General features: G+C 43.6%; 1 protein-coding gene across 3 annotated transcripts; it reads left to right on the top strand.

Moving 5' to 3' along the window:
- The first annotated feature begins 1,647 nt into the window (after nucleotides 1-1,647).
- Nucleotides 1,648-18,821, top strand: Prxl2c (peroxiredoxin like 2C). 3 transcript variants are annotated; one of them, XM_078030570.1, is made up of 6 exons: nucleotides 1,650-1,987; nucleotides 2,210-2,278; nucleotides 4,195-4,248; nucleotides 4,613-4,718; nucleotides 10,392-10,523; nucleotides 15,687-18,821. In XM_078030570.1, the coding sequence occupies exons 1-6, from the start codon at nucleotides 1,784-1,786 to the stop codon at nucleotides 15,698-15,700; spliced, it is 579 nt and encodes a 192-aa protein (XP_077886696.1). In that variant the 5' UTR covers nucleotides 1,650-1,783; the 3' UTR covers nucleotides 15,701-18,821. The 3 variants fall into 3 exon arrangements, with proteins under 3 accessions (XP_077886697.1, XP_077886696.1, XP_077886695.1); XM_078030569.1 differs by lacking the exon at nucleotides 15,687-18,821 and adding an exon at nucleotides 12,165-15,068 and having other exon boundaries at nucleotides 1,652-1,987; XM_078030571.1 differs by lacking the exons at nucleotides 10,392-10,523; nucleotides 15,687-18,821 and adding an exon at nucleotides 12,165-15,068 and having other exon boundaries at nucleotides 1,648-1,987.
- The last annotated feature ends 4,010 nt before the right edge of the window (nucleotides 18,822-22,831 follow it).

Below are 22,831 nucleotides of genomic sequence, written 5' to 3'. Positions count from 1 at the left end.
AGGAGGTGAGAAAGAAGGACCCAACCTGACCCACAGAGATGAACTGTGTACCTGCCCAGAGGCACTCAGTCCCAGGGGACTTGCCCACCACAAGAGAGCAAATGGAAGTGGGGACAACTAAAGGTATATTTCTTCAAATAAGAGACCGTAAGTGACCCTTGGGAAGACTGTACACCCATAGTACTTAGTCACTGAGGAACTGGGGGAGGAGGGAGACAACCCTTGTGCTCTAGGGAATAAAATGCTGGTTGTACCCAATCTGTGTGTCCCTGACCACCAGGTACCTGATCTTGCAAGATTGTTATTAAAGGAAATCCTCCCTTTTTGCTATACTTTGTGTCTCTTAGGCCATTCTCTGAGTTTGGACAGGAGAGAGCGTTTCTCACAGAGGTTAATACAAAACAGATGCTGAGGGTGGGGTGTGCAGCTCACTGCTAGAGCACTTGCCCTGCATGCAGGAGGCCTGGTTTCCATCCCCAGTACCACAAAAAGCAGAAGTCTGATGCTCAACCATCCAACTCCATTGCCATCCATCACCACCCTTCACCTCAGTGCATCATCTCACCTGAGTGTATGGTAGGTAACTAGTCTTAGCTATAAACCTTTTGAATAGAACACATGGACTCCTGAAATATGTTTCTAAAATAGATTTATCGGGCCCACTGTTTGAAAGCAGACTTTTTCAAAAGTGACCAAAATGTTTCATATTTCAAGAGCTGTGGATGACAGTTGAATAAGGAGTCAAAATCGCCCTGTGGACAGGAGACATACCGTGATGGAGGAGACATTAATGGCATAATCTAGCGGGTGGGTAACAGAGTCTTCACTGTGACATTTTTTCATAATGGAAATTTTTAATTGAGCCGTTCACGTAAGACGTCGTGTCTGAGTCACACTATATGTTAATACGCGCCCCCACCAAAAAAAAAAGCACCTGCATTTAGGAGGGGTGGGTTAAAAACGGAACAGGACAATTTACTTGGCAATAGATACGATGGTCCTGCACAGGAAATCCCTCTTCACTTGCTCGGTAACGAGTTTTCCTGAATAAAACTAAAACGGATTCACACAGCTATGCACGCGGGGCCGTCCTACCAGGAAGAGCTCAGCCTGAAAACGCGCTGGCTGCGGCACTCAGAGGAAAGAGACCGCAACCGCTCGCCCGAATCCCGCGTGCCAGTCCGGCTCGGGCACGGCCCCGCCCCCCGCCCCGCCCCAGGCACCGCCCCGCCCCAGGCACCGCCCCAGGCACCGCCCCGCCCCGCGCCCCGCCCCAGGCACGGCCCCGCCCTCCGCCCCGCCCCAGGCACGGCCCCCGCCCGGCACGGCCCCGCCCTGCTTGGGCATGGCCCCGCCCCCGCCCCCGCCCCCCGCCCGGCTCAGGGAAGGCCCCGCTCCGTGCGCCCTCCGCTACGCGACCTCATCCCAGAGAGCCGCGCTCCGCCTCGCTCCGCCCCAATTAGGCTCCGCCCCGTATCTCGCCCCGCCCCTCTCGGACACTGCCCCCGTCTCTCAGGCACTGGCCCGCCTCTCGCCCCGCCCCCTCCACCCCGTGCGCCCTCCCCTACGCTACTTCAGTCCCGAGGGCCGCGTTCCGTCTCGCTCGGCCCCTCTCAGGCTCCGCCCCGTGTCTCGCCCCGCCCCGCCCCTCAGCCCTGCCCCGCCCCGTGCGTCCTTCCCCGCGGGTTCAGCCGGGAGTGCGGCGCTCGCCGGGTCCCTTCCCCCCCCCCCCGCCCGGTGCGCTGTGCCCCGCATCGGGCTGGAGCGGACCCCGGGCTCTCGGATGCAGGTCCTGATGGCCGCGCCCGTTACTCAGCAGGTCAGCGGCGGCGCCGCCCCGTCCCCGAGCCCGGCGCTGGGCGGCCCTGAGAGCGGGCAGCCCCTGGCGCCCTCCGTGGCCGAGTTGCCCGTGGTGGACGCCACGGGGAAGAGGCTGCCCTTCGGCGCACTGTTCCGGGAGCGACGCGCCGTGGTGGTCTTCGTGCGGGTGAGCGCGGCGACCCAGAGGGGGTGGCTTCCGCGGGTCCTGGCGCCCGCGAACGGGCCGGCCGGGCCTGGCCTTCCGGTGCCCGCCGCTCCGCAGCGAGGCCGTCCCAGCCAGCGGCGGCGTAGCCGGGACATCCTGCCCCCGCGGGCGCTGCGTGTCCCACGGGCCCTCCCGGCCGCGGCGCCGCCTTGCTAACTCGCCCCGTTGCTGTGTTGGTTTCAGCATTTCCTGTGTTACACCTGCAAAGAATACGTGGAGGACCTGGCCAAAGTCCCCGAGCGACTCCTACAAGTAAGTTTCCCGACAGTGGGGGGCACAGTGTCCTGCCTCAGGACGAGTGAGTGGCGCCTGTCGTTCATAACCGGCGGCGTGAAGTGTGGAGGGTGCATGACCTGCATCCCCAAATCTTCCATTTCCTCCCATTTCTCCAACCCCTCAAAAAAGGAGGAAAGAAGTTAGAGATGTTTTGTCCTAATTTATTGCCACTTGCTTGTAAACAGTGCTACCTAGTAATTACCTAGTAATGTGCCTAGTAAATGTTGAGTGATAATGCTCCAAATCAAGTGCTGGAAGTTGGTTGTTTGTTTGTTTTTTGTTTTTTGTTTTTGGTACTGAGGATTGAACCCAGGGGGGCTTAACCATCGAGCCTCATCCTCAGCCATTTTTTTTTTTTTTTTGTATTTTATTTAGAGGCAGGGTTTCGCTGAGTTGTTAAGTGCCTCGCTAAATTGCTGAGGCTGGCTTTGAACTCATTATCCTCCTGCTTCTGCCTCCTAAACCACTGGGATTACAGGCATGTGCCACTGCGATCAGCTGGAAATTGATATTGTTGTCCCTTTTACGCCACCAAATAGTTGTTACTTGTAGGAAAATTGTAATGTATCTTTTTTTTAAGAGAGAGAGAAGGAGAGAGAATTTTTTAATATTTATTTTTTAGTTTTTGGTGGACACAACATCTTTATTTTATTTCTATGTGGTGCTGAGGATCAAACCCAGCGCCCTGTGCATGCCAGGCGAACCACATCCCCAGCACCTGTAATGTATCTTACAGATGCCAATTTGTATTTGTTAATAGACTGCAAGTTTCACTACTCTGTTTTTAAGCTTTTTAAGTGAAGATATTAGATAGGCTTTGTAAAACTAAGGTCTGTTTTCAGTAGACCTTATCTATTGGAATGAAAAAATAAAATTGCCTCATTAAATAAGCCTGCTTGTGTGTTGTGGTTTTTAATTTTTTAATTATCTTTGTTTTTGCAGTACTTAGGATTAATCTACATCCCCATTGTATCTAGTGGCTTGGGAGGCAGGAGGATCACAAGTTCAAAGCCAGCCTCTGCAATTTAGTGAGGCCCTGAGCAACTCAGCAAATTTTTAGACTAGTATTCTTAAGTTTCCTAGGCTGTCCTCAAAATTACAGTCCTCCTGCTTCCACTACCTGAGTAGCTGGGATTATAGGCATGTGTCACCCATGCCTGAGGAATACATCATTTTGAAATTTTTTTTTTAATTTTTCCTCTGCATGCCCTTTTATTCTTTCTCTCTCTCTCTCTCTCTCTCTCTCTCTCTGTGTGTGTGTGTGTGTGTGTGTGTGTGTGTGTGTGTGTGTGTGAGTGTGTGTGTGTGTTTTTCCCAAGAGCTGGGGATCCAACCCAGGCCTCACCCATGCTAGTCAGTACTCTGCCATTGAGCCACATCCCCAACTCACCTTTGTCCTTTTTTTAATTGGATACTTTGTTTTCTTGCTATTTAATTGTTTGAGCTTCTTATATTTTTTGGATTTGGGTTCCCTATCAGATACAGAGTTTATTGTTTCTCCCAAACTGTAGGCTTTCTCTTCACTCTAATTATTTCCTTTGCTGTGCAGAAGCTTTATAATACAACCATGCCTATGTTTGCTTTTGTTGCTTGTGTTTTAGGGTCATATCCAAGAAATCATTGCCCAATCTAATGTCATTGAGCTTTTCCCTGTTTTCTTCTAATACTTTTACAACTTTAGTCTTCCATTTAAGTCTTGGAATTTTTACTGAGCAAAAGAATCATCTAAGTTCATCAGACATTTTAGAACAAGTTTCTTTATGTTGCACACAATCTTGCTGTTCCATTCTTCTAGAAGCCTATAGGTGGCATTAGAATGAAACAGAAGAGTGGGATTAGAGGAAGACTAGGAAACAATTCTGTTAACATGCACATTTTTTTTTCTCCTAAAGGAAGCAAATGTCACCCTTATAGTGATTGGACAGTCAACCTACCATCATATTGAGGTAAATATCTACCAAATTGGGGAACTCAGAGATTAAATTTGTTTCAGGTTTAAGTGCTATACATCTGTACCTAGTGGCTTAGGAGGCAGGAGGATCATAAGTTCAAAGCCAGCCTCTGCAATTTAATGAGGCTCTGAGCAACTCAGCAAAACTCTGTCTCTAAATAAAATATTTAAAAGGGCTGAGGCTATGACTCAGTGGTTAAGCACTCCTGGGTTTAGTCCCCAGTACCAAATAAAATAAAGTTTCAGGTGTAAAAATTATGTTAATAGAACAGTGAGTATAGGCTAAATTGGCTGAAGTTAGATTATCATTACTTTTTTCTCATTTGTTCTTATAAAAACTCCAACTATTCTCTCTTCAGCCTTTTTGCAAACTGACTGGGTATTCCCATGAAATCTATGTTGATCCTGAGAGAGAAATTTATAAAAGACTGGGAATGAAAAGAGGTGAAGAAATTGCCTCCTCAGGTAAGACAGCATGTTTCAAATAGAATAAGGCAGTGTTGTGTTTTCACATCTGTGTATATGTGCATAGGGAAGCAAATGGTAAATTCCTAAGTCAGGCTGCTGCTTATGATTCTGGTAAATGATCCAGCTATCCCACATTGAAAGACTTGTTCTCTGAACGTAATGATGTTTTAGCATTCTGTTGCTATGACAAAATTCCTGAGATAATCAACTTATCAGGAAGAATGGTCTACATTGGCTCGTGGTTTCAGAGGTTTTAGTCCGTGCTTGGTTGGCTACATTGCTTTTGGACCTGTGTTGAGGTGGCACATCATGGCAGGGAGCATGCACTGGAGGAAACCTCTTCATCTCATGGCAGCCAGAAGCAAAAAGAGAGGAAAGGGCCAGGAACCCCATGCCCCTTCAAGGGCACCTCCCTTCCCCTTGCTAATGATCTAACTTCCTTCCATGAAGACCCACCTTCTACTTTCTACCACCTCCCAACACCTCAGGCTGGCACCAAGCCTTCAGTACATAGGCCTTTGGGGGTCCCTTACAAACCCTGGCAAATGGCGTGGAAGGATGTTGGCAATGTACTTTTGAAAGAAAAGGCAATTGCAGAACAGTATTTTCAATATGACTGCATTTTTGTAAAAGCAAAAATAATTTTCACAAACATAAAGATTTGGGTATGAAAGCATGCGTGTGTTTGTGTATGTGATGAAAAAGGTTATAAGAAAGATTACAGTACAGAGAGGTTCTTCATAGCTCTCCAGGTGGAGGAATTGCTTTCTTGGGTGGGACAGCCCCTGTCTCCACAGCTGCTCTTACTGCGCTGAGGAGCCAGGTGGCACTGTGCAGCTAGTTGAAGATTGTCATAGCTCCACATTCCCCACCTGACCACGATTCCTGGTGATTAATGGAGCTTAGTAATTGCAGTCAAACCCAGTGTGTGTGCTTTGGATAGGAATAACTCAGTTTCTGAAATGCAGAATAAGGCAACTCAGACTCATGAGCCACAAATACTATATTTTGAGCTCTTGTCTCTGACACCCGCTGTGGTAGATGCTCCCTGGAGAACAGAGATGAATGAGCCCTGCCTTCCAGAGATTTCCACACTGCATAAGGGCTTGTGGTAGAGAAGTGTGTGCTGGGGGCCCGCCTCAGCATCACGAGAGCAAAGGGATCTGGACGGCTTCTCCCAGGAGGGACGTCTCAGTGCCCCCTGAAGGAGCTGGCTGGTGGAGGGAGGGCGAGCAGGTGCTCAGGACACAGATACATGTGCAGGTACACAGAGGCAGGACTGGAGAAGTGCAGGTGTCTGCCTCTGGCCGGACTCTCAGAGCCAGCTGGGGAATTGGTGTGAGCCAAGAGGTGGGTCGGGCTGATGCACAGTGATGTGGAATGACATTCCAAGGATTGTGGATCTGTTCTGAAAGTACCGGGGGAGTTGATCAAGTGTCGAAACAGCAAAGTGAGACAGACACATCCCAGTGTGGAGGAGGAACTGGAACCAGCCCAACCAGATCCAGTGATGTCAGTGAGAAGGTTCTAGTGATTAACTAGGGAGAAATGGGAGGCCTCCAGAGCAGATGGAGAGGCGTGATGGACCTGGGAGCCATTCATGAGATAGAATTGCCCTGATCCCTTTGCTGATATTTTAATTTCATTTTTTCTTAATTTTATTTATGTATTTGTTTGTTTGTTTGTTTATTTATTTATTTAGTAAGTACTGGGGATTGAACCCAGAGGCCCTAAACTACTGAGCCACATCCCCATACCTTATTTATATTTTATTACAGACAGAGTCTCACTGAGTTGCTTAGGACCTCACTAAGTTGCTGAGGCTCACAATCCTCCTGTCTTAAGCCTCCCGAGCCGTTATTTTGTATTTTTATTTCTACTTGTGGTACTGGGGACTAGCCCAGGGGCACTCTATCACTGAGCTATGTCCCTAGCCCTTTTCTGTATTTTATTTTGAGACAGGCTGGCCTTGAATTTTTGATCCTTCTACCTCAGCCTCCCCAGCAGCTGGAATTACAGGTGTGCACCACCATACCCAGCTCACTAGTGATTTTAAAGAAAGCAGCCTAAGCTGGACGTGGCAGTGCACACCTGTGGTCCCAGTCGCTGAGGAAGCTGAGGCAGGAGGGTCAAAGTTTGAGACTAGGGCTGGGGATGTGGCTCAAGCGGTAGTGCGCTCGCCTGGCATGCGTGCGGCCGGGGTTCGATCCTCAGCACCACATACAAACAAAGATGTTATGTCCGACGAAAATTAGAAAATAAAAATTTTTAAAAATTCTCTCTAAAAAAAAAAAAGTTTGAGACTAGTCTCAACAACTTGAGGAGATCCTATCTCAAAATAAAAAATTCAAAAGGTCTGGGGATAGAGAACCCCTGGGTTCAATCTCCAGTGCTGCAAAAAGAAGAGGAGGACAGAAGTAAGAAGGGAAAAAACAGACTTTATTAAAACTGAGGATGAGCTAGCTTAAGCTTGCGCTTGATCTGACCTTCCCCTGCCTCTACCTCCCTCCCTCTGTCCTGCCCCCACCCCCAGCCCTGCAGTGGAGGAGATGGCAGCAGATCTGCCGGAAAGGGCAGACTGTGGCCCTTTCCTCCTGGCACACTATTTTCACGTGCTGTGACGGAGTCTCAGCATGTGTAAGGTCTGCTTATCATTTAGCACTTTAGATATAAACTGTGAGTTTCACTTTAGTAGCACCTCATCCATTGCCACAATAAAGGTATGGAGTTGCAAAGAAAATAGATGAATTCTAAACCAAATGCATGCTTCTAATTATGAGAAGGTATGTTCAAATCTTTTAATGTGCTTTAACTTAAATATACTTTATATAATATGTATAGTTATAAAGCTTACACTGTAAATATTATATAAACCACTATATTATAGATTTTATGAAATTATATAATATGCATGTGGGGGGTACTAGGGATCAATTCTAAGGGTGCCCTACCACTGATCTACAGTCTTTTTGGGGGGGAGCTGGGTCTTGCTAAATTAGTTGCCCACACTGGCCTTGAATTTGGCCATTCTCCTGCCTCAGCCTGGGGAGCTACTGGGATTGCAGGAGTGCACCACTGTGCCTGGCACATGTTTTTGTTTTTTTTTTTTAAAGAGAGAGGGAGAGAGAGAATTTTAATGTTTATTTTTTAGTTTTCGGCGGACACAACATCTTTGTTTGTATGTGGTGCTGAGGATTGAACCCGAGCCACATGCATGCCAGGAGAGCGTGCTACCGCTTGAGCCACATCCCCAGCCCACATGTTTTGATTTATAGTTTTAAAGTACTATCTTGACAAACAGAAAATATTAGATTTTCACAAAATACATTTTTAAAAGCTTGAACCTGTATAAAGTATAAAGCATAAATATCAGAATTGTCCTCAGAGTAGTCTTATTTGAAAATTAAGGCACTTAAAACTAAGGCACATTATACAGTTATAATTTAGAGTTAACAGTACCCACTTTATAAAGACAAAGAATAAGAAAATAAGACCATTAAATTGTTTTAAAGTCAAAAAACAAGAGTTTTACACACAAGAACTAAATTCAAACTAGCAAAATTAGATCATGCCTAATGGGAACAATGGCTCAGCTCTAGGCTTTGGCATCTCCTTTAATTGAATTTCTATCGACATGAGATCATCTGGACTTCTGAACATTTATTTTAGATATAGAATCCTGTAAAACAAATTTGGTGTTTGACTCACGTCTCTGAGTCAGCGCGCCTGTTCTTGTTTCGTGGTAAGATGATGTCACAGTGTAAACATGGAAGAAATCAAACAGCTGGAAGAAGCTGGGAAATAATATGAATCTGGAACTATCAGGAAGCAGTGGGTCCAGAGCTGCATGATCAACGTGATATTATTCTCCTATATTTTGGTTTTCATCCACAGTTCCTGGCTCATAGCTGCCTTAAGGCAGGTCATACGAACCAAAAATATACTCTAACCTCCCCAACCGTGCTGTGTTGGAGCTGGCCATAAAGAAGTTCTCTTTTCTACCTGACCTGATAGTAGATCATGAGACCCCATTTGGGAAGGGGTCCTGCCCAGAAGGAAGGCTGCACAGAGTCTGGGAAGAATCTGGACAGGCCGTGCTGGCTCCCCTCCCCTGCCTGTCAGCACCAGATCCAGCCCTCTGCAGAGTTGCCCGTACTTCAGGCGAGCCTATGCAGTGAAGTCTCCATTACAAACTCAGGGGAGCTTCACGTGGCCACACACGTGCAGGTTTCTAGAGGGTAGGGTGTGCAGAGGCCCAGGAGGCTCTGTGTACCCTCCCCTGTACCCGCCCTGGCCATCTCTTCATCTGTGTCCCCTGTGGCATCTTTTATGACAAATTGGCAAGAGTCAGGAAGCTTCCCGAGTTCCGTGAGCCGTGCAAGCTCGCTGAAGGAACCTGAGGAGGGCCCAGGGGAACCTTGGTTTGTAGCCAGGCAGTCACAGCTCAGGGCGAACGGTCGGGGACAGACTGGCATCTGAATTGGCCCCTGTCTCGGGAACTGCACCCTCGGCCTGGGGACCTGATGCTGTCTCCCTCAGAGAGTGTCAGGGTTGCATTGCATTGGAGGACCCCCCCCCCCGTGGTTGGTGCAGGCTGGCTCCCCTGGCGTGTGGGAGAAGCTCTGCCAGTGGGCAGCAGAAGTGGACTGAGCTGTGAGAGGCCAGAGAGAGCCGAGGTCAAGTCTGAGTTCGTTTTTCCTACTCAGTTGTCAGTGAAAAGCTAAAGGCGAGACAGAAAAGAGACCCCAGGAAAGTCCGTTGTGGGAGTAGCACAGGCTCTGTGGGGAGGGGACGTCAGTGGACGGCGGAGGAGGAGCGGAGGGCAGCTGCCTCTCGGCCTCTCCAGGCCTGGCGCTGCAGGCTGTCCCCCTTTGAACTCTGAGGCGGGGCATTCCCTTCCAGGCCTACTCTGAGGAGAGCAGCCCTGGGGCCAGCCCCTCCCAGCTCCTGCTCTGTCCTTGCCCCCAAGCCTCACCCCAGGGAGGGGACAAGGAAGCCGCCTTTGGGCTTCTCAAGAGCTGGGGTCCCAGGCGAGCTTCTCACCCACTGGTTAGAACAGAGTCTAACCAGCTGTGAGGACGCTGGGCTACAGCCCAGAGAGAGGAACGGCTCTGTGACCGACATTTAACCACCGGCCAGTGTGCCCAGAACAGGGCCGGAGCAGCCACTAGTGGGTGAGACTGAAGAGCAGAGTGGGAGTCGGGTGGCAGCTCTGCCCGCTGCAAACGCCTCCGTGTTGCCTGCTCAGACACTGCTCCAGTGCAGTGCAGCCTGAAGCTGACAGGCTTCTGTGGCAGAAAGTGACCTGGGTGTCTGTCATCACCTTTTGAGAGCAGCCGTTCTCACCAAGGACATTATCCCCCTGCTAAGGGGGCATTTGGCATTTTCTGGAGACACAGTCGGTTGTTGCAGCTTGGCAAGCAGTGCCAAGAGCGCGCTGGGTGTCGACCCAGGGTGCTGCTGAGACCCGACCCCACGCAGACAAAGGATCATCTGGGCCAGAATGTCCATACGGAAGCCGTTTTTTGAAGAAAAGGAAAAAGGGCAAATGAGATACGAAGTGAGATGTGACATAAGAAAGCGAATGTCTTGTAGAAATGCCAGCATCGTCTCCTTAACATTTAACGGTGTGTGTAATGACCCCATCTAAAGACACTCTTAACGTTCCAGGACAGAGCCCCCACGTCAAGTCAAATCTGCTCTCAGGAAGCCTTCGGAGCCTGTGGCGGGCAGTGACTGGCCCTCTTTTTGACTTCCAAGGAGACCCAGCCCAGCAAGGCGGGACCCTCATTGTAGGTCCAGGTGAGCTTGAAAGCCCAGATCAGCTGTGTGCACTTCCTGTGCCTCTTACATGTCCCAAGGCCACCTGTTCTCTCTGTAAAGCAGACAGCATATAAAAGTGGGCACCTGGACCTCACTCAGGGTGCCGTACTCTCTCAGGGCATCTTTTGTTTTCAGAGGCTTCTATTCTTTGGCATCTGTGTGTTTGATGAGTGTGCCTGTCATTCCACGCCCCAGGGACTGCAGGGCTCGGGACAGGGGAAGCAGCTGTGAGATGCTGATTTGTTTATGGCTATTTCACACTTTAAAAAGCTCAGCAGAGGCCAGGAGTGTAGCTCAGTGAGAGCATGTGCTTAGCGTGTGTTCAGCACCCACCACAAAAGAAAAGAAATAGCTCATTGGAGGTGAATGTTTCTGAACAGGAGGAAATCCTTAACACTTTCTGTCAGTGAAAAACTCTGTCTAGTCATTTATAGCTAACGAAACTGCAGGACTTGCAGTGTTCGAAAGCAGGTCTGTGCAGGGCAGCTCATTTAGTTAGAGCTACTGTAAGCCGGGCACGGTGGCACCTGGTGTGCGCGCCTAATAATCCCAGCGGCCTGGGAGGCTGAGCAGGAGAATCACAAGTTCAAAGTCAGCCTTAGCAACTTAGGAAGGCCCTAAGCAACTTAGTGAGACCCTGTCTCAAAATAAACGGGGCTGGGGATGTGGCTCAGTGGTTAATTGCCCCTGGGTTCAATCCCTAGTACCATAAATAGATAAATAACGTAGCCTTCATAAGTCACAGACTTTTAATGACTTTATTTTTTTAAATACTTTTTAGTTGTCAATGGACCTTTATTTTATTTATTCATATGCGGTGCTGAGTTTTGAGTCCAAGAATCAAAGTGAACAGAACCTAGACTATAACTTGCAGCTTACTTGAGCAGATAATAAGGATTGTGGACCTCTGAGTGTATTGTAACACAAGGTCTTTTTTTTTTTTTTTTTTTTTTTGGTACCAGGGATTGAATCCAGGAGCACTTTACCACTGAGCCACATCCTTAGCCCCTTTATTTTTTATTCTGAGACAGGGTCTTGTTAAGTTGCTTAGGACCTCCTTAAGTTGCTGAACTGGCTTTGAACTTAAGATCCTCCTGCCTTAGCCTCCCGAGTTGATGGGATGTCAGGCGAGTACCAACGCACCCAGCTTGTAACAGATGGCCTTATGCCTTATTTTTAAACCTGTTTTGGGCCTTGTTTATAAAACAGATAGCCTATTAATCATTATTTGGGCATGGATTTTTAGAAGTGATTTGTTTCATTATTACATATATTCAAGAAACAGATGTGATTTCCAGCTTGGTATCTATGTTCAGTATTCTGCCTGTGTGACAGGACATTTTATTTAATTATATTCAATAAAACCTAATAGGTTATAATTAAAGAATCTTTCTCCTTGGATCTCATAAAACCACTCTTATTTAACCATAATTCTTGTCCTGCTTTATTGCTATAATTAAAAAGTATTATGGCATTGTACAGAGAATATAATGTACTCTAGGTGATTAATTTTCCCCTTTGGACTAATTAAAAGTTGAAGCCCTTTCTTGATTCTAGTAAGAAATAAAATAAATAATAGTTAACATTCAAACCTCAGCTTTTGTTCTTATTTTCTTCTAGGTAACAACATCCATTTTATGCACCGTGATAGGAATAGGTTGGATCACAAACCCATAAACTCTGTCTTACAGCTTGTAGGAGTTCCGCATGTGAACTTCACAAGCAGACCTTCCGTCATCCACGTGTGACTTGCCAGTGGTCCTTGGGAACCTGACCTTCAGTGCCCGCATGCAGCACCTTGTGCTTTCTGGGGCTGGCCCCTCCCAGCCTCTGAGGGAGGATGAGAGCAGATTCCTTCCAGTTGGATCCAGGTTGAGGCTTCAGTTGTCAAAAATGTGATACATATTTTAAATTTTGTAGCTTTTTATAGCTTTTTAAAAAATAACAGAGTCAGTCTACTTTGGGCTGTGGAGAGCACTTGCTTCCCAGGAAAAAGGCCCAGGGTTTACCCAGCACTGCAAAAATAAAAATAAAAATACACACATACATACTTATAGGTATACAGGAGAAAACTTTAAAAGTTATAGAACTCTCATGCACAAAGCCCTGGGTTTAATCCCTGGCACCACACACATACACACCCCAAAAAATCATAAAATTAGGAACACATTTGCTAAAATTAAATAACGTAGTCAGTTCAGTAAAAGATGGTTTCAGCAATTTAAACATATAAAGGAAATGGAAAACAACTCGACCATTTTATTCAATGAAAAAAGCAGGATATCAAATTCTGTAAGAGATACAACCACTTTTTTATATGTATATGTTTATATTTTGGTATGCTTAGGGAAAAAAAAAACAGGAGAATTGCCAGTATTGTAAGATTACAGTTATTTTTATTTTCTTTTTCAAACTTCTCTTTATTTTCCAACTGTTCTCTAAAGAGCATGATTGACCTTTTTCTTTTCCTTTCTTTTTTTTTTCTTTTCTTTTCTTATTTTTTTGACTAGGCAAAGATCTTTAAGCACCGGAGGACAAATACCTCCTCAGAGGTGCAGATTACCTAGGCTGAGGCCTGCTAGCTGCCATCCTGTTAGTGCTCTGCCTAGGCACAGACCTCGCCCCTGACACCCAGCCACACCAGCTGCCTGTTGCACTAGGGTTTCTTGGTAGGAAGAAATGAAGTGAAGGAGAAAAATATTTTAGGGTCTTTGGGTTTTTTGTTTGTTCGTTTTTAACATGGAGCTGGGGATCAAGCCCAGGGCCTCGCACACGAGAGGCAAGTGCTCTGCCACTGAGCTATATGCCCACAGCCCATTTAAGATATTTAATTCGTGTATTTAAAATATGGTCAGGGCTGGTGACATAGCTCTGTGGTAGGGCACTGGCCTTGTAGGCATGAGGCTCTGGGTTCAATCCCTGGGACTACACTAAAACACATATATAGAGATATATATATACACACACATATATTATATGTATTATATACATGTGTTTATATATATATGTAAAAGTATGCTTTTTGAAATTTTAAGAATGTGTGAATTTTTAAAACTCTATAACAAATGTACACCATGGTTTGGTTGTACATTCCTAGACAACTACTATTTCTCACCCCCAGATTGCTCTTATTTAGAGAACTATGTCATCTTTTATTTTTCTAGAATCTTAATATTTTTGGGGAAGCAACCGAGAAATACTGATGAAAAATAGTTACATAAAAATATCGGTAATTAGCAAGTATAATACTGCTTTGAACTTATAATACTTTTATATCTCATGAAATTACAAAAAAATCTATATTTAATGAACCCAAACATTTGTATTTTCACATCTGTATACTTGAGCGGTCATGTTTTAATCAATTAAAATGAAGTTTCTCATAAAATTTAAAATTAGACTTTTTCATGCTATCTTTAATACTAAAGAGTGGTATTTCAGAGCCCTTTGTCAATATCAAACATAAAAATGCTTGGTCAAAAGCTTACAGGAAAATCTATGTAGTCATACATGTACACCACATCTTTCTAAGGTAAATAAGTACCCTTTATGTGGCTTCAGGCAGGTAGTTACATTAATAGAGTTCAGGGGTAAATTGCCCACCCAAATAAATGTGTTTTTTGTAAAATCACCACTGGGTGTGGTGCCATGTTCACATATACTTGGGAGTTTGAGGCATGAGGACCACTTGAGCCCAGGAGGTGGAGACCAGCCTAAGCAACAGAGCAACTCCCCACTTCTTAAAAATATGTGTGTGTGTGTGTGTGTATGTGTGTGTGTGTGTGTATGTATGTGTGCACGCACGCACATACATATGTTTATGTTAACAAAACTACATATAACACATGCTGTGAACTATATAAGCATCCTCCACATCTAGTCATAATACTGGACTCAAAATTCTGAACAACCTCCCTGTGATATGTGCATAGATATACTGGATAAGAGGATAATACCATAACATTTTGTGGTGTTGATTCTTTGCCAGGACAAATCCAGGTGTTTTGTGTACATTGGGTAGCATTGGTATGATTTTATTATCATCACTATTCCCATTTTACAAAGAAACATCTTTTTTTAAGTTGAGCTTATAATAAAGTGAGGAAGCTTCCATCAAGGCCAAAAGCATTCTCAGAAATGAGACTGATGACCACTTTTGACACCGTGGACCTCCCTGAGGAGCTGGGATTTGTCCAAGAAACTGAGCAGGCTGTTCCTTGGCCTTCTCCAATGCCTGGCACAGCAGAGTTAAAACTATGACTCCTGATTCAAGGACCGCCTACAACTGTGCCTGAGACAAGGGCTGCAGCCTTGTAAGAATACCATCAAATCCATCCCTAGGCCCAGGAACCCAGTGAGGAAATTTGTTGTAAAGAATCTATGATGGGGGCTGGGGATGTGGCTCAAGCGGTAGCGCGCTCGCCTAGTGTGCGTGCGGCCCGGGTTCGATCCTCAGCACCACATACAAACAAAAGATGTTGTGTCTGCCGAGAACTAAGAAAAAATAAATAAATGTTAAAATTCTCTCTCTCTCTCTCTATCCCCCTCTCTCTCACTCTCTCTTTAAAAAAAAAAAAAAGAATCTATGATGAACTTCTAGGGAAACAAGACTCAGTGAAATGAGAGTATAAGTTTAATTTTTAAAAATCGTGATGCCTGTAATTCCAGCTAACTTTGGAGGCTGAAGCTGAGAGTCGATAAGCCCACAAATTTGAGAGCAGCCCTGGGCAACACCATTGAGACCCCCATCTCAGAAAGCAAACAAAACAAAAGAATTGGTCTGGGGTGTAGCTCAGTGACAGAGCAGATGCAGGTCTGAGGCCCTAGTTCTGTCCCCAGAGCTGAAAAAAACAGTGTTTCAGGAGATAATTTAAGACACAGCTGCGAACAGTACTCATCATCCTCTAAAGGATGACTTTCATTTAAAGTGTTAAGATAATTGCATTCACTTTTCAATTTCCACTGCCTCATGCACGTATCTAAAATGAAGTAGTGCTGTTCATGTGGTGGCCCTGTTAGCAGAAACACTGGGAACAGTTCAGGGATGCCAGGCTTAGCTTGTATTATCAGATGCTTTAAATAGATAATCAGATAAATTAATTCCTAACAGGCGACCTAACAGTGGCTTGTTTTTCCATCTAGTTTTCAGAGTCTAAACAAAACCCTTGCAAGTTCATACTTTCAAAGGCAAAATATCTGACAGAAGAATGCTGCTCTAAATTCTTAACAATTCAACACGGAAAAAAACAGGTATTTGTTTTTGTGTTGATGAATACAAATTTGAATTAATGCATTTTAAAAATATATATATGTAATGGGGGCTGAGGATGTGGCTCAAGCGGTAGTGCACCGCACTGCGTGCGGCCCGGGTTCAATCCTCAGCACCACATACAAAGATGTTGTGTCCTCCGATAACTAAAAATAAATATTAAAATATATATATATATATATATATATATATATATATATACACACACACACATATATATATATATATATATATATAATGTTAATACTTACATCTGTGGAGCAGAAATGTACTTGGATTTTCTTTAATTAATTTATTTAGTGGTACTGGGAATTGAACCACTGAGCTATATCCCAGTCCTTTTTTTTCTTAAATATTTTATTTTTTAGTTATAGGTGGACACAATGTCTTTATTTTACTTTATGTGGTACTAAGAATCGAACCCAGTGACTCACGAATGCTAGGCATTGCTCTACCTCTGAGCCACAGTGCTAGCCCCTGTATCCCAGTCCTTTTGGTTTGTTTTTTTATTTTAAGACAAGGTCTCACTAAATTGCCAAGGCTGGCCTTATACTTGCCATCCTCCTGCATCAGTTTCCCAGGTTGCTGGGATTACAGGTGTGACCACTACTCCAGATGTACTTGGAGTTTGTTGTGGTACACACATAATTCATAATTATGTCTCAATAAGGTATCAATCAACAGAGATCATAGTTGTTAAAGTTTACCAATTAAAATATAATGGACAGCAGCTCTGGAGGATGAGGCAGGAGGATCATGAGTTCAAACCAGCCTCAACAAACGTGAGGCGCTAAGCAACTCAGTGAGACCCTGTTTCTGAATAGAATACAAAAATAAGGCTGGGATGTGGCTCAGTTGGTTGAGCGCCCCTGAGTTCAATCCCCAGTACCTAAAAAAATAAGTAAATAAAAATTTAAAAAAATAAATATAAATATATAAAATGGACCTGAGTGCTGTGTCACACAACTGTAATCTCAGCAGCTTGAGAGGCTGAGACAGAAGGATCACGAGTTCAAAGCCAGCCTCAGCAAAAAGTGAGGCACTAAGCAACTCAGTGAGACCCTGTCTCTAAATAAAATACAAAATAGGGCTGGGCACGTGCCCCACTGGTTGAGCGTCCCTGGGTTCAATCTCAGTACCCCTGCAAAAAAACAAAGGTATATAATGGAGATAAAAATAAATATAAAATTTGCCTTTCACCATGATTCTGTGGTGCAGTTGTGTGTGGTGAGCATCCCACCAGCCATCTCCAGGTCTTGGTCCCCATCCTGTGCCGAGACTGTCCCCATGAAGCAATAGCTGCTCACTGAAAGCTAAAATAGAACATAAGATTGTTTTTAAAATTCTGTAACTCAACACGTTCTCTGATTTTAATTGGGTAAATGTAAATTCTGCACCAGCAAGGAGTGAAATGGAAAAATAAGAGTAAACCAGCCTGTGATTTCGCAGCATCTAAATTGGGTGGAACGTTCAGGGGAATTACATAAATGGAGAATGTATTTGACAAGTATCATTTTGTAAAAATCAGGGCTAAAGAAAGATACTCTGAATAGAGGCAAATGACAGTGTTTGGAAATGTCAGAGCTGAGTCATGCTTTTAGTGTGAAGAGAATGGATCTGAAGGTGTCCTCAATTTAACATAATCTGCCCGAGTTTTCCAGGTACTTCCTTCAGTACTTGTAGAGAGAGAATATTCTCAATTTGAAAAATGGTCCAGAGAAAAGCCAAATGAAAAGGTCAGCTGTTTCAAGTCATTTTGACTGTAAAATGCAACTTTGGAGGTTGCAGGCAATTTAATTTATTTAAGAATTAAAAATGAAGGGTGGGGGCCTGGGTTTTGTAGCTCAGTAGTAGAGAGCGCTTGCCTAGCATGTGTGAGGCCCTGGGCTTGATTCTCAGCACCACATAAAAATGATAAAATAAAGGTCCATCAACATCTAAACAAATAACTTAAGAAAAAAAAAAGGGTGGGGATGTGGCGCAGTGGTGACAGCTTGCCTAGTACACGTGAGGTCCTGGGTTCCATCCCCAGCACTGCAAAAATAATAAAACCATATGAAAATAGTTTTCAGAAGAGTACCAATAACAGTGGCATTAGTGAGCTAAGTAGACTAGAGAATGTAGATATGTGCTTGGCATAATTATTCTATTGGTTGTATTAACAGTTCAGATACTCAGTATAAAGATTATTTATAGGCCGGAGCTGGGGCTCAGTGGTAGAGTGCTCGTCTGCAACATACTAGTTCCTGGGTTCGATCCTCAGCATCACATAAAAATAAATAAATAAAGGTATTGTGTCCAACTACAACTAAAAAAAAATAAAGTTTGTAGATAGAATGATTTTATTACTCCCAACATGAAAACAATTGTCAGTCAATAAATATTTCAAGAAATTATATAATCTTATTTTTGTGGTGTCAGTTTTAACTCTTGAATGTTCTGGTTTGCCTCACAGATTACATGGTCACTTCATTGCTCATCCTCATTGATGGATGAAGCAAAGGAAAGTCACGAAGCATAAATGATAGAACCACACACAGTGAGCTTGATTAATGAACAAGTGTAATTTGAAAACTCTCGTTTCTTTTCCAGCACAGGTGAAACATTAACAAAAATTAACCATGTATTGTCCCCTACAGGAAATCTCAACAAACTTCAGAGATTTGAGTTCATACAGACCATGATATGTTGTCACAATATAACTATATTAAAATCCATAAAACATCACACTTAAAACCCTTCAGAGCCACCTATTTAATTTCAACTTTATTTTGAGGTGCTGAGCATATTCCAAACAACCTTACACCAATAAATTGAAAATAATAAGCCTAGGTTTTTGATTCTGCAAGTATTTCAACAAAATGGACACAGGTGCATTAAAATAGATTGGAATAGAGCACAGTGGGGCATGTCTGTAATTCCAGTGACTCAGGAGGCTGAGGCAGGAGGATCAAAAGTTCAAGGCCAGCCTAGGAAACTTAGCAAGATCCTGCCTCAAAAAATAAAAAGGTCCATATGCAGCAAAATGAAACTAAGCCCCTGTCTCTCACCATGCATAAAACTCAACTCAAAGTGGATCAAGGACCTGGGAATTACCAGAGACCTGCACCTAACAGAGGAAAAAGCAGGCCCAAATCTTCATCATGTGGGATTAGGCCCCAACTTCCTTAACAAGACTCCTAAAGCACAGGACATAAAATTAAGAATCAATAAATGGGATGGATTCAAACTAAAAACCTTCTTCTCAACAAAAGAAACAATCAAGTGAAGAGAGAACCTACGGTATGGGAGCAAATTTTTACCACAGGCACATCAGATGGAGCACTAACCTCCAGGATATATAAAGAACTCAAAATCTTAACACCCAAAAAAAAAAAAAAAACCAATAAATGAGCTAAGGAGCTGAACAGACACTTCTCAGAAGATATACATGCAATCAACAAATACATGAAAAAGTGTTCAACATCTCTAGTAATCAGAGAAATTCAAATCAAAACTACTCTAAGATTTCATCTCATGCCAGTCAGAATGGCAGTCATCAAGAGTACAGGCAACAATGGGGCTGGGATTGTAGCTCAAGGGTAGAGTGCTTGCCTGCCTGTGTGAGGCCCTGGGTTCGATTCTAGCACTACATACAAATAAATAAAATAGAGGTCCATTGACAACTAAAATACATACATACATATATACATGAATATATTTTAAAAGAAAGAGGGCTGGGGTTGTGGCTCAGTGGTAGAGTGCTTGCCTAGCATACATGGGGCACTGGCTTTGATCCTCAGCAACAGATAAAAATGAAATAAAGATATTGTGTCCACCTAAAACTAACTAACTAAATAAATATTTTTTTAAAAGAATGCAAACAACAATAAGTGTTAGTGAGGATGTGGGGAAAAGGCACACTCATACATTGCTGATGGGACTGCAAATTGGTGCAACCACTCTGGAAAGCAGTATGGAAATTCCTTAGAAAACTTGGAATGGAACCACCGTTTAACCCAGCTATCCCACTCCTCAGTCTATACCCAAAGGACTTAAAATCAGCATACTATAGTTGATGTTACTATAGTAACATCAATGTTTATAGCAGCTCAATTCACAATAACTAAACTGTGGAAGCAACCTAGGTGCCCTTCAATAGATGAATAGATAAAGAAACTGTGATACACATAATGGAATATTATTCAGCATTAAAAGATAATTAAATTATGGCATTTACAGGTAAGTGGACAGAGTTGGAGAATATTATGCTAAGCGAAGTAAGCCAATCCCCAAAAACCAAAGGCTGAATGTTCTCTCTGATAAGTGGATGCTGATCCATAATTGCGGGGGGTGGGGCATGGGAAAATGGAGGAACTTTGGCAAAGGGGAGGGTGGGGAGGGGGGCAGAATGGGGGCAGGAAAGATGGAGTGCGATGGACATTATTACCCTAGATACATGTATGGCTGTATATATGGTACGATGTTAAGTCGTGTACAGAAAAATGAAATGTTGTGCTGCAATTGTGTACGATGAATCAAAATGCATTCTGCTGTCATATATACTTAATTAAAATAAATATAAAAATTTATCTAAAAATAAAAAGGGCTGGGGATGTAGCTCAGTGGTAAATATCCCTAGGTTCAATCCCCAGTACCAAATAAATAAATTAATTAAATAGGTTAGAAATCATAATCTAGAGTTTATATTTATCATTATATTAATATTTCTAAGTTTACTATTGATTATATATTATACTGTATATTTAACTATGTTTATATATTATATTCTATATTTAAGTTTTTATGGGTGTTCCATATCTGGGATAATGGGACAAAATGGGGTAAAATCAACTTTCAGAAGAGTTAAGAAATGGAATTCCTATAAAATGTATAAACATTTCAAAAAATGAATCAGCTCTGAAAATCTTAGCACAAAAAAAAAAAAAAAAAAAAAAAAAACAGATCCCAGGGTTTTACAAGTAAATTCCACCAAATTTTCAAGGAATAAATACTTCCAACTTCTACAAGCTTTCCAAAAATAGAAAATGAGGCATTATTTACCTTGTTACATGAATCAGGATAAAGTAGTATAAGGAAAACTGTAAATTAGATTCTGCCATGATTACATGCAAAATTCTTAAATATTAGCAAACAAATTCAAAAAATATATAAAATATTTAATTTACCATTACTATGTAGGGTTCACCCCTGAAATAAAAATTTCAAAGAAACAGAAAAATCATACAGTAAAAATTATCTGTTTATAGTTTTTTGTCTGTTTTTTGTTTTGGTTTGGCTCTTTGGTACCTGGGATTGAACCAAGGGGCACTTTGCCCCTGAGACACATCCCCAGCCTGATTTATTTTTTATTTTGAGACTGAGTCTCACTGAATTGCCTAGGGTCTCACTAAGTTGCTGAAGCTGGCTTTGAACTCATAATCCTCCTGCCTCAGCTTCCTGAGCTGCTGGGATTACAGATGTGCACTACCACACCCCAGTTCGTGTAAGGATTTAGAAAGTATATTGCACAGGAATTCCTACATGTGTGTTATAGTTTGAAGGGAATTATAGGCAACAAATGAAGGGTGATTCCTTTGGGGATGAAGGTGGCGCACACCCAGAGGCTGTGACTGACTTGGCAACATTTCATTAAGTGAGGGGGGTATGTGGGCATCTGTAAGGTCATTGTCACACATTTCTATTTTTAAATGGTGCATTTTGAAAATTAAGCCAGGCTCAGTGGCCCACACCTGTAATACTAGCAGCTCAGGAGGCGGAAGCAGGAGGATCACAAGTTCAAACCAGCCTCAACAATTTAGTGAGACCCTAAGCAATTTAGTGAGACCCTGTCTCGAAATAAAAAAATAAAAAGGGCTGGGGAGGTGGCTCCGTGATTAAGTGCCCTGGGTTCAATCCCCAGTAACAAAAAAGAAGTATATGTACATATATGTCCACATGTGCTTGTGTCTGCATACACACGTGTCCATGCCCTAGTGTGTGTTCACGCTGCGGGGATGGCTTGCACTCCACCTGACTCCACAGGAATTTCCCTTGCAGTCTAAAGGCTGAAAGGCTGGGCATCAGCAGTTCCATATTTTGACACAGTGAAGGGAAAAGTGATTCCTGTGTCTGAGGAATGCACGGCTTTACTGAGCTGTGGTCGCGGTCCCCACCTAGAAGAGCAGGTGGCAGCTTTCTTGCTTGGGACCCCTGCGTGCTGTGTGCTCCCTGGTGGGTGTTGTGGTCTGATGATCAAGGACAGGATGGTCCTGGCGCCTGGTGTGCCTTAGGTCTCCAGGACAGTTAAAGAACAGAGTCAGCTGAAGGTCTGCCTCTTGAATCATTCTGAACATATTTGGAAGAACTGGAGTAACATCAAAGGAACCGGCAAAACAGGGCAGCCAACAGCCCTTTGCGAGATGCAGTCAATCCCTCAGTAGTTTGAAGAAGGTCACAGAGGATCCTGGTCATCTGAAGTGCTCAAAGGTTTCCTTATGAATTGCTAAAAGCAGCTCAAGACCACAAGTGTAATTAGCCTTATTTAACGAGATGCGGTATTTGATCAAAGCTCTTGTGGAAGTAAAACTTGTCTCTAGAAAACCATTCTAAACATCATGCCAGTCTTCCTGCAACACCATTTTTAAAAGTAGGTAAGCAGTCAGAATCCTTTCAAAGTTTCTTTGGAAATCATGGGAGCACACGGTCACTTAGCTTCACCTAGGTGCAGCCAGCTTACAGCCGCTGACATCTCCAGACTGATCTGTAAGGACTTCAGGTGCCACCTGAGTGTGTGTAAATGAGAGCAGCTTCAGAGTTCCAAGCAACACACATCCGCATGGTAGAAGACAGATAGTCCTCCTCCTTTCTGCTTAAACCACTAGGCTTTCCACTCCATTTTTCTAGACTAAATGCCCAGATTTTGATATCTGGTTGTTCGTGTCCCTATTGGCAAGGATGAGAGTCTCCTGTGAATTAATTCTGTTTGCTATACCTATCTGTAATTCTTTTACACATACCTACGTTGGGGGGAGACCGG

This window comes from Ictidomys tridecemlineatus, chromosome 13 (assembly GCF_052094955.1).
Source record: "Ictidomys tridecemlineatus isolate mIctTri1 chromosome 13, mIctTri1.hap1, whole genome shotgun sequence".
In the NCBI taxonomy this organism is placed as follows: domain Eukaryota; kingdom Metazoa; phylum Chordata; class Mammalia; order Rodentia; family Sciuridae; genus Ictidomys; species Ictidomys tridecemlineatus.
The sequence above is the reverse complement of the archived record's forward strand: the minus strand, read 5'-3'. Positions and strand labels throughout refer to the sequence as shown.